This window comes from Oratosquilla oratoria, chromosome 4 (assembly GCF_046742065.1).
Source record: "Oratosquilla oratoria isolate Oo_2021 chromosome 4, ASM4674206v1, whole genome shotgun sequence".
Classification (NCBI taxonomy): Eukaryota; Metazoa; Arthropoda; class Malacostraca; order Stomatopoda; family Squillidae; genus Oratosquilla; species Oratosquilla oratoria.
This window is the reverse complement of record NC_134780.1, coordinates 38,018,393-38,030,970: the sequence shown is the minus strand read 5'-3', so window position 1 is coordinate 38,030,970 and position 12,578 is coordinate 38,018,393. Positions and strand designations below refer to the sequence as shown.

The window sequence follows — 12,578 nt, the reverse complement described above, 5'->3', positions numbered from 1 at the left end:
TTCCTCGTCAATTTTAGGTAATTTGAGTACAAACGACTTTGGTTACAATATTTTGTTTTTTGGTACATTCAAATGTCATATATTGAGAATTTAAGTGATGAACTATGTAAGAGAGAACTATGTAAGAGAACTATATGTATTAAATTTAGACCGTTGAAATGTTCTCGAAGAATGAGAATGAGTTTTCTTCTTGCTATTCAAATTCACAAAATTTCACGGGAATTCACCCAGTGAGAAAGGCCCCATAGAAGCTACTTTAATCACTGATTAACCCTGAGGACAAGATAGAGTACGGAATGGTACGTGTTGTAGCATCGGAGAAATTCCCCTTTCTGAACGCCATTGAGTCACACGTCGTACAGTCAGTCAGTTGACTGCGGTCCAGCACAGTGAAGAGACGCGCACATTTTTTGTCCGTTGAGCTAAAGAGAATTCCTCTTAACGGCAGTATTTGAAAAATCTCATCCATTTTATACAAATAAAAGTGTACTCACAGTAGCCAGAGGTATCTATTTTCGTCACATGTATGCTGTGATACCTACCAATGTACGATGAAGACTGTAATCAATAGGCTTAAAAGTGCAGAAAGATGGTCTTGTGTGTCCCTCCCACAGAACAGTAATCACACATCTGCAATAAGTAATTCAAAGATGTCGCGAGGAAGATGATGCCATTCTCTTGGACTAGAAGAAAGTATCTTTTGTGACGCGTACACGTCTGGGTGAGCTGTGGTGCTGGATGAATGCGGTTGTGTTTCTGTACATATCGTGAGTGGCCACAGTAAGGGCTAATTGACCTCTTGCACCAAGAGGACGCAGATACCAGATCTCGTTTCCACAAGCACGAGGATTTGCTTCAGGAGTGCCAGAGTTTCAGGTAAATAGTTCCTGGTATAATGATAATCCCCAAGGGGTGGAGGAAGGCCGTCGCCATTGTTGCTGGGTTGCCCGTTATTGTATTTCGTTACACAATTTCTCCCAAGTCTATCTCTCATTTTATTACCTGCTCTGACTGTAGTGAGAATGTTAATTCAAATTTCATATCCCCACAATTAAGATGTTCTGTGTTCCAATGTTCTCTCACTTACCTTAGTGTGTAAACACATATCTCATTCTTGCAAGAAATTGAATGTTTTTTATGCGTTACCAGGTCTGCTGGTCTCCAAGATACTCATGTCCTTCATATACAGTTATGTTAAATACATTAGAAAAGAGGATGAAGAGCTGCATACGGGTAATACATGCAGCCACGCAATTTTGTACATCTCGGTGACACCCCGTTTTCTTTGCAGGGAGGTTGGAAGTGTTAAGGTAATAGTCTCGACTATTTTATTCATCTTTGTGATACACCCTTAGTAGTTTTTGTGATAGCCATCTTTGTTATCGTTTTGGACATATTACGTCAGGTGGTTTCAGAGGCGAGTCGAGATGGAGAGTTTTGAAAGTGATCAACATCCAAGAATGTTGCATAACTCTGGTCCGTAGGAGGCCACTGTAGTCCCTGAAAATATTGAGTGCATGAAACTTTACAGTTCTATTCCAGTATCACTCAAACACATTTTCGCCTTTTTTTTTTTTTTTTTTGTATTTGGAAGATATATTTTTCTATGGAACGGTTAGGTTAGGTTATATTCCTTGAAGTGTCTGGTAGTGCGATTCAGGAATTTTACCAACTTTACATTCATTCCTATTATGTTGGCGAAAAGGTGAATGACCTGGAAGCTAGTAGGATTGCGTCATGTTTGGCAATTTTATAGTTTTATTTTAGCTTCCGCCGGGTGGTTTTATTCACCAAGGTTGAACTAATCTAGGTTAACTCTCTAAGAGATGTTGACAACTTGTAATTTTATCCTGGTTGCTGCAGAGTGATGTTTTATCTCAAAAGGGAACACCCCTCCAGAGAGCAAAGGTCTCGTGTGTTCTCTACGAAAGGGTGACCTTAGGCCTTTTTTTCAGTGACCAGACGACTCTGGTCATTCGTTGGAATACCTTCTGCTCACTGACCGTAAGTGAGTGTTCATTTTTAATAATTTAGTGTTGACAATGTCACACTTTATTGGTGTTTCAGGAACCTATTATTGGTTCAAATTATCTGCCCTTACAGTAACAACATCTGCCAGCAGACAGAAAAGTTTAGATTGGATGTATTCTGTAGATCCTTCCTTCTAGTTCCATAAATTCCATTCCAATAGATTTTCTTCTAGATCTATAATCGTTCCACTAGATTCTTCTTTCTAGCCCCATAAATTTCCCCAGTACATTCTTTCTTCAAGTTCCATAAATTCCTTTCCAACGATACTTCCTTTAAGTTCCATACATTCCTTTCATGGATGCATAAATAAAATCTCCTTCAATGTGCTTGTTAGAAACATTCCCTCCGGCAAGGTCTCTTAACTGCTTCTCGTGATTGGGTTCTTTAAAAACCCTCTTTATTTATCTGGAGTTCTAATTGGTCCTCTCTGTTCATAAAGGTTTCAACGTATTTTATTTTTACTTTGGAAATTCTCGATAGCTGCACCCAGTGCTTGTCGAAGAAATGCAGCAATTTGTATGAATATGCATGCATCTCCCCTCTCTCTCCTGCCTCACTCTAATTCTCTCCCCCTCGCTCTCCATCATTCATTCTCTCTCTCTCTCTCTCTCTCTCTCTCTCTCTCTCTCTCTCTCTCTCTCTCTCTCTCTCTCTCTCTCTCTCTCTCTCTCTCTCTCTCTCTCTCTCTCTCTCTACCGATGGTGAGAGCACTGGTACCGTTCATAACCTCTAATCCAGCGATCCGAGTTCGGTTCCCGGCCAGGGCTGAAATTAGTTTAGCATCACTGCACTGCGAGCCGGCACTCCAACTCTTGTGGGCAAGGAGTAAGGAGGTGGGTGTAAGGTTACAGCATTACCCATAGATCGGGCATATATATGAACTCTCATTCACCACAAGGGTAAGCTGTTAATCATGAGTCCAACACGCGATCCAAGACTGGTAAATCACTGCCCAGTTATCAGTTGTGCTCGAGAGCAACACGTTGGGATTACTTGTCTAGCGATTACGTCATCTTTGGGATGTACATAATTCAAACCAGAGCTGTTTACCATGTTGCTTTTATGAACTTGACAGGAAGAGTCTAGACTCTTACAGTAAAGACTGGATTCGTATTTTCCTATGCTGCACAGTACAAGTGATAGGTGATCGATAAAGTTCGCTCAAAAAGTACTTTCCCCAGTTCTACTCCTGGTATTGGAGAAATTAGGTTTATAGTAACTACAGAACAAGAGCCTGGAGGCATCTGATCTCATTGATACTAGTTTTCAATTAGGTTTATATTTGAATGATGTAGTATTTCGTTTGGGCCCTGAAAAGCCGTTACTCGTTCGACGTTATTATCAGTATCACGCATGGAAAAGAAGCATAACTGGTGCAGCGGATAAGAATGCTCTACTACGTTCGTTGAGTTGCGTTCGAATCTGTGCTTATGGCGTGAGGGATCCAATCTCTCGTCAAGGCAGTGAATATGTTATTTTAATCACTTTTGTAGGGTGATGATATAGACATTCTTGGTTTGAGTGGAGCTAAATGATTACCCATTTTCAGTGCTTAATGCGTCTTCGAAATAGAATACAAATATGTGTGCAAGTCTTCGGCAATAAAGAATCGGACGAGTGCGCGTCGACTTTGATGTCATCATACTCTCCCAAATTGCCAAATTGTACAATAAAAAGATGTTGACATTACTCTTGAATGTGCAACAAGTTGTAAAGTTGGATATCCTATATGCGGCCCTGTTATGTCACTGATTATCAACTTAAAGTTACGCTCGTGGAATACTTTTTATTATTTTTTTTCACAGTTGTTATATCTTTTAATTGAGTTCGCTGGTGGTGTTAGCTTGGCTTATCCTCTAGCTTATTACAGGAGTTTGTGTATCCATACAATAATCTGGTCTTCAATCTGTTCCCATGGTCTCGTAATACCCTCTCTCTCCAAAGCATAAAATCTTGTCTGTTTTATATACATGTCATAATGACCTAAACACTACAAACATGTTACCTCTTTCGTCCAGAGTTTGTAATATGCGTGCGCGCGCCAGTGTTGTGCCTGCCGCATCAATGTCTTGTTCCTATTTTGCAGTTTTGGTAGTCGCTCAAACAATAGCCATTTATTAATGGTTGATGTGTTTTAACTAACAAGTAATCCTGTTGACTATAGTTTGTCGTTTCCTGTGAGGTCCCGAGTTGACCAAAAACCTGTTGGAGTTCCTTGGTGTTGGGCAATGCAAGAACTAGTGATTGTTTCAGCTTTGTTGTTCTACATTCGGGAATGGCGTGCATATTGATTCTGGTTGGCGCCAGGTATATAATTCTATTCGTAAGAAAAACACACACCGTAGTAATGAGTGTGAATTTAGTATGTTTAGATACCTTAGGGAATATGCATAGGCAGTGTTACTGATTATCTCTATTAATCTGTTTAAATGTGATGTTTTTGCATTCATTTGTATTGGTTGGTGAGTCAGGCGACTGTAATGAATCGAGGAAGGAAAAAAATAGTTGTATGATAAGGATTGACGTGAGGCATTCTAAGAAAGCACGAAAATATTACGTCACGACCATTCCGGCCTGCTGCTGTTCCATCAGAAGGATTTCCGGCCGTTTTAAATACTCGAGGAGTCCCAGAACGGGTAAATCACCACAAGTTTGGAAAGTTTTGGGGGGAAATGGAGAAAACTAACATATAAATATGCAAGTTCATCTCTTTTTAGAAATTATGTGTTTGGGTTTCATTGCTATGTCTAGATAATAATGGATTTGTTTTGTTCAACAATTATTTGTATTATGTGTATCATGAAAGAATGGATTATATTTTTGGTGTGTATGTGGAAGTGTGATTTATAATTATATGTGCAATATATGAGAAAAATCTCGATCACCTAGATGAGTGTAGGATAGGTATGCACCGGCCGGGGTACATAACGCCTTCCCGACAGATGTCGGTTGCATGACGTCAGAGAAGCTCCAGCTTCCAGCGCCATTTGTAGTGGTTGCATGTAACACTCTCCATCCTCCCTCAGGATCTCAGTAGGCATATTTATTTCCTCGTGCGCATAACATATCTGCCTTTCTCAGTCAGCTTAGAAATATTTTGCAAGTGCAGAGTACAGTGACTGTAAGACGACTCAAAGGATTACAAAGGCGGAGCATGCCGACAGGAGACCTTTTGATCCTTATCTAGGTCGGATGCGAAAAAAAATCATATTAATAATAAATAAAAACTATGATAATGTAAATAACAAATAAAATACATAAATAAATGCATAGGTATAGTTAAATAATAAACAAACAGGTAAATAGTAAATAATAATAGACATATAACTAATGATAAATGAAAATCAGACAGACAAATGATAACAAAACAAAAACAAATAATATAAGATAAATTATAATCATTACAGCATCTTACTTAGGTATTTATCTAAATGATTATTAAAGCTTCGAACTGAACTACTGTACATTGCACTACCTGTGCAGGAAGTTTATTCCATTCATTAACTACACGGTTGGCAAAGTTGTTTGTACCTACTTCCAAATTGAATCTATTTCCAGACAGTTTGAGACCATTGTTTCTTGTCTGATTCTCATTCAATGTAAAAATTTGGTCACTTTTGATGTTGTCAATTCCCTTTAGAATTTTAAAGGCCTGTATCAAGTCACCTCTGAGTCTACGCTTTTTTAGGGAAAACAGATTCATATGTTTTAGTCGATTTTCGTATGATTTATTTTTGATATTTGGAATCAGTTTTGTGGCTCGCCGTTGTACTTTTTCCAGTCTGTCAATGTCTTTAATGAGATTCGGTGACCATACGGAAACAGCATATTCCAAATGTGGACGAACTAACGAGCTAACGAACTAACGGAATACTTTTTCTTCTTTTTCTTTCGTGGAGTTTGTCTTTAGTTCCGAGAGCTACTTTTCTCTTTTTTTTTTCTATAAACCCTTCGCTTTTGTGACGTTTTAATCATAGATTTTGTCCTAGAATTAGGTGCCTATATTTCTTACTTGAAGGTTGCTGTTTTTTAATTTCACCAAGTCCTTATCATGAACACTGAGTTAATATGAGTTATCTCTTTCAGATGACACTTCGAAAGTATTAGTTCCAAAGACCGCAAGAAGAAAGGAACTGCGTTTGAGTCATGGCGGGGAAGGACAAAAGCCCCAGATACCAGAGGGAGAACAGCAGGTCTGGGAAGCTGAAGAACAAATCACGGTCTCACAAGTCTTCGTGGTCTCCTTGGGCGAGAAGCAGCAAGAAATCTTCCGAAGGGGGGCCATCTGTAGCTCCAAAGAAACTTGCAAACGAGCCTGGTATGCGAGTCACCGTCGTTCAGCCAAGACATAGTCCATCTGCAGACGTGCAGACCATAGGTGGGTACTACAGTGTTTGTCGTTCCTTTGGAGAGGAATACGACGAGGAGATCAAGCGTATCAAAAAAGAACTTGGGCAGACATCGGTTTCAGCCCAGCACACAAGTGGACCTGTGGACCAAGTCGATGCATGCTCTTCCTCGTGGTTTTCTGGTGACCGGGCGACCGAGATGTGTCGTTATACTGGCTGTAGGCCTTGGACTGAGGATCTGAAAAATGTGTACCGGGCTGCACATCTCCGTGCTCTACCCTCAAGGCAGCGAAGAGCTTCTGAGGGCACCAGCGGCCCGCAGGAAAGGCAAAGGAGATATTCTTTTAGGCAGATACAACGCTCATTTTGCAATCTGAGAGTCACCAAAAGTGTGGCCTCGTGCGAGACGCTTGCACCTAACACTTAGAAAGAGCATGACATGTACAGTGTTTGAAAATTGTACAAATCTATTTTGGGAGTGGGTGTAATCCACAGCAGCACGGGTAGAAAATAAGTAACCTTGAACACTCATAAGTGCATTTTTATATATATATAGTAGTGGTTGTAGTATAGAAAATCAAAGGAAGACATCTGGTAAAATTAACAGAAACCAGAATTGTATAGCAATGTCGCCCTTTCTTAATGGACCACACCAGGAATTTATGAATATGTTTAGAAGATGCTAAGAATAATCCAGTCTTGTTTTGCAAAGTTTGAAGACGAACTTGGCGTGGATTCGGGAGAATCTCTTAAATATGATACTAACCGATACTAGTCAAAATTGTGATCCTGGTAAATGCAAGCATATTTACCTATTGTATACAAAACATGTGTATTAATTTTTGTGTAATGGAAGTAATCAATATAGCCGTTGCCGAGAACATTTGTTGTTTGAAGTGGAAAAGGCGGTAAGGAAACAGGTTGAACCAGGAACACTATTGTAATCAAACGTTTCGAAGACGAAACGTTAGATTACATAAGTGTTCCTGGTTCAACCTGTGTTTCCTTACCACCTTTTCCACTCAGATGTCTCCATCAGAACAAGTTAGAACTGTTTGTGGCACAACACTGGATTTATCATGGAAGACGAGCCCTCTTGATTTGTTCTTTTGATGTATTTATCTGGAGCTGTGTTTTACTCATACCACCAAAGTTTTGGTCGAAACATGCATTAATAAGTAGCTGTTGTGTTCCTTGTAAATATTTTATATATTACTTAATGCCTTGATTGATGCATGTCACTAAATGTCTGTATTGCATGTCTAATAGAAATGTTAACAGTGTTACGTCTTTACTTGCATATATATTTGTCTAATGTAAGCAACAGCAAGTTCTTAACATAAAAGATAAAATGAGGACTGCATTAAGTTTTGGATCACGGCCGGAGACTAATAGTTACCGTTTTCTGTGGTCACGTGTGCGCGTTTATCATTGTTGCTGTCTGGCAGCCCTTCTTCAGCCGTGTTTAGTATTTTAAGAATTCTTGCTGATATTCAGCAGAGCACCTATAGTTTGTATTGCGTTAAGATATTTATAAAAAAAACAAACAATTTTGTTACTATTATGTTGGTCTCATATTTATTTATTTGTTTTAAAACGTTAATTGGTGCAATTTCTTATTATTCCGTTGAGTCGGACTTGTGGGTCAGAAATGTTGGTGGTCAGTGAAATGTAAAACTATTTGATTGCACATGTCAGTACTGGTTTGTAACCCAGCTATAAATATTATATATATATATACACACACACATATTATATAATTCTACTGCACATTGCAACTTTTTCTGATTTCTTAGGCAGTTGGTTATAAATGCGTCGTCCGTTGGAACGTGTGAAGTCACGTGATCCATATACGCCCAATCACATTCCAGCTTGCTTTCCTGGCCAGAACCTCATAGTTGATCTAGTTCGACCACGTTCGACACTTCCTCTTGAAGACCTATGCAGGGTCTGAGGGCGTCTGCACTAGGGTGTCGAGGTTCTGGAAAGACTGTGTCCAGATGTAGGTATTGTATTAATTCGGTTGGAAGTTGGCTATTGTCTTGCTACTGACTGTGTACGAAGTATATCGACTATTAAAAAAATAATAACCTCCACCTGTTCCTTTTCTTTATTCAAAATGTATACGCACCATGTATACAGTAGATGTGTTCTGAGTGAAAGAATGGCATAGATTTAATTTGCATGCAAACAAAGTTAAGGTATACATTAGATACGACATTATAATGCTGTAATTTTTATATTGTTCTTGCTGCCATTAAAGTCAAGATACAGTGGAAAGATATCGGTTGGATTTATAAATGCACATTTTTAACCAAGGCCGTGGAGTCGGGGTCGGTCAAAATTAGCTCCAATTCCTGTTTCTCATATTTGATATACCCATACAATAAGGCCAAGAAGAGTATTTTGAATATATTTTAATGTTTTAGCATAAGCACAGAGAACATTATATTTGCCAATGCATAGTTCAAGACTATATGGTGTTGAAAAAATATACATACATATACCAAGGCTTTTTTCCCCTTACAAGGGAGGTAGCCAAAAAAGGAAAAGGCATAAAATCATTCCCACCTATTCCATCCCTGAAGAAAATATGAAGTTAATAAAGTGGTTTTAGTGGTACCGTTTCAAATGCTACATCTTGAATTTAATAAGACGTCGCTTCCACCCAACAATCTCAAAATTTGTCAGTGAAAAAGAGAAAGAACTACCAAGAAAAATTGACTCAAACTTTAGTACTTGTGCATCAGTGGAAAGAACATTTTCAGAAGCACAAGCCACCTAACAAGATTTTTCAGTTCAGATAACTACGACAGCAGGAATTTTTAAGAAAGGACTCGTTGATTTAGTTATGGAAATATTGCTCCTCTAACTCACAAACAGCACTTGCAAGTCTCATTGGTGATATGGCTAAAAAGCATAAGAAAACTAATGATTTAGGAGGCCCTAAAAATTACTTGCTTTTTTTTGTCTTATTTTCTATGTGCATATTTTTAATAATGTATTTAGTTTGTTATGAACTAATATATTTCCCCCATTAAAACGCCCCCGGTTGTATCGTCACAGGATGAAGAAATTTTATTTCTAATGGATCTCACGTCATGTCAAAATTTTAGATCAATGTGTGTGTGTATATATATATATGTTGACAATGGATATTCATACCACTCTGTTGCCATAGCGACTAGACACACATCAAGAAGTGATATCTTCAAACTAGGATACGGTGTCGACGCCGGCGGCATAATCGGAAGTGTGCTTACTTCACATTCACTTACTTGTGAGTTCGAATCCCGCATTCATCACCGACTTCCTGCAGTGACCGTCACCTGTCTAACGGTCCTAGCGCATAGAGCAAAGGTGACAGCTTCGGCCGAAGGAACTCGGCTCCTCACCATTCACCTGCCTCACGTGTCTTCGGCGTATAAAACGAACGAAAATTATAAAATATTTTTAATATAGAAGTATTTATTTCGAAGGGGAGGTCGCTGGCTGAGCGGGTTAGGGCGTCGTTGCGTGAGGGGATGGTGGTTCGAATCCTGCCACCGGCGAAATTGAACCTAGGGCATGGTTCAAAATTCCACGCTGCAAAATTCCTCTGTAAGGGGCACCGTCCAAGCCTACTGAAGGGAGGAGTTTGTGACGTTAAACCATATCATTAATTTCGAAGTGAAAATAGCATCACCCATGTATCGTGGTGAGAATCTTACACCAGCCTGTGACTAAAGTCGTCACCTCTGCCCGATGCGTTTGGACAGCTAGGACAGGTAACTAATAGTCCCTGCTGCGAATCAGAAAGGAGTGCGTGATTCGAACCTTCAACGAAGTGAGTGAAGGATAAATCGTTACAGGGCGTTTTGCTACATTATTCGGTCGTTTCGCTTCATTCTTCTGTCGCCTATAAAGTTACTCTATGACCCTGCACACATCGTATTTTTTTTTTACCATATTTGGATCTCAAATGCGAAAAAACAGTGTAGCGAAACGAAACGACCGAACTGTATCGAAATGGTTGCTAGCGAACTGGCCATGTAACGAAGCGACCAGATACCGAATCTCTCACCACGCTTCCGATTACGATACCAACGTCTAGTGAATAAATTCAATTGCCAACATTTTAAGGATTTTTCTCACATCCACATTACAATAACAACCACGCACGTTTCAAATAGGCTTACCATGCTCCTATCCTCAGGTCCAATCAAGAATCACTATAAGCGCCACCTATCATACTTGACGCAGTGGTACCGTTCTCGAATGCTAATTCAGATATCCGAGTTCGAGTCCGGCACAGGACTGAAAAATTCAGCATCACTGTACTGCAAACAAGAAGCTGTGTGTGTAAGGTCAACATTACACATAAATCGGGCCACTCATGAGTTCTGAGCTCTCACCCGAGAAGGGAAATAGCTGTTATCACGAGTCCAACATGTGATCAGACCATGGTGAATTACAGGTAAAGAACCTCGTGAAAGGCATTTCTTGAAACCCAATGCAACAAACAACGATCCTGGTTTAAATAAACAATTTCAAGACTTTCAGATAATACCTACCGCCAAGGTCATGAGCTCACATTGACCTTTCGTCTCATTGGTTGCGTCACTGTTGCTTGATTGGCTGACTGACCTTTCCCCTTATCTTTGATACTCATTCCCTACTTCCTATTTTTGTGACCTTTCCAAATCTCAGTTTTCGGACCTATCACAACTAATTTTTTATGTAGTCTGTATTTTCTCCAAATCATAAGTATATATATATATATATATATTATAATAAAGTATTAGCCTCTGTCTGATTGTTTATTTATTTGATCACGAACTCCTAGGGTTTTAGAGACAGACCCCCATAACCATATATATTCTGATACCCTATCACTCCAGGTACTTGGATAACTATATTTAATTTCCAAAAAATAATATTTTGGTCAGGCTTAAGGGTTAAATTTAGGAGGTTTATGTAGTATCCCCTTAAATCGCGTAGTATTTTTTGTGACTTAAGAATTAATATGATTAAACAAACCATTGTATGTATCCATAAATATTATTTACATTTGTGAAATTAATGTTACCACAAACCAGGATAGCTTTTGTAAGAAGAAAGCATGTTTATGTAAAATGTAGATATTTATTGTCAATCCACATACACACGCACTCAAAAGAATATGTACACATGATATTTGTGTTTGTGTATGCATGTATTTTCAAACTAGGGTTTCCCAACCTTCGGGAGGGGGTGGCGCACACCTGGGAGGGGGAGTATTTAAATCTATATCTTAGTACTACTAAAAAATTAATTGGATGGGTTCTCTGACTTTTGGGTGGTTTTGCAAAACGCCTCGCGCCCCTGTGTTGACGTGGTGATTTTGTAACGCTTCTCAAGCCAGAGCCAGTAAGCCATGGACGATCATCGTTGAGTTGAGCCATGGACGATCATCGTTGAGTCAAGAACGATCATCGTTGAGCCATGGACGATCATCGTTGAGCCATGGATGATCATCGTTGAGCCATGGACGATCATCGTTGAACCATGGACGATCATCGTTGAACCATGGACGATCATCGTTGGGCCGTGGACGATCATCGTTGAGCCGTGGATGATCATCGTTGAGCCGTAGTTGAACAATGGACGATCATCGTTGAGCCATAGACTATCATCGTTGAATCAAGAACGATCATCGTTGAGCTATGGACGATCATCGTTGAGCCGTGGACGATCATTGTTGAGCCATGGACGATCATCGTTGAGCCGTGGACGATCATCGTTGAGCCGTGGACGATCATCGTTGAGCCGTGGGTGATGATCGTTGAATCGTGAACGATCATCGATGAGCAATGGACGATCATCGTTGAGTCAAGAACGATCATCGTTGAGCCATGGACGTTGTTGAGTCAAGAATTATCATCGTTTAGCCGTGGACGATCATAGTTGAGCCGTGGACGATCATCGTTGAGCCGTGGACGATCATCGTTAGGCAATGGACGATCATCGTTGAGCCGTGGACGATCATCGTTGAGCCGTGGACGATCATCGTTGAGTCAAGAATGATCATCGTTGAGCCGTGGACGATCATCGTTGAGCCGTGGACGTTCATCGTTGAGCCATGGACGATCATCGTTGAGCCGTGGATGATGATCGTTGAGCCGTGAACGATCATCGTTGAGCAATGGACGATCATCGTTGAGTCAAGAACGAACATTG

The 12,578-nt window shown here is 39.8% G+C and overlaps 1 protein-coding gene across 1 annotated transcript; it reads left to right on the top strand.

The window, feature by feature from the left end:
- Positions 1 to 384: 384 nt before the first annotated feature.
- LOC143024774 (uncharacterized) lies at positions 385 to 8,532 on the top strand. Its single transcript, XM_076183927.1, has 2 exons — positions 385 to 876; positions 6,118 to 8,532. Exon 2 carries the CDS (start codon positions 6,178 to 6,180, stop codon positions 6,805 to 6,807), a length of 630 nt encoding a protein of 209 aa, XP_076040042.1. The 5' UTR covers positions 385 to 876; positions 6,118 to 6,177; the 3' UTR covers positions 6,808 to 8,532.
- Positions 8,533 to 12,578: the final 4,046 nt, after the last annotated feature.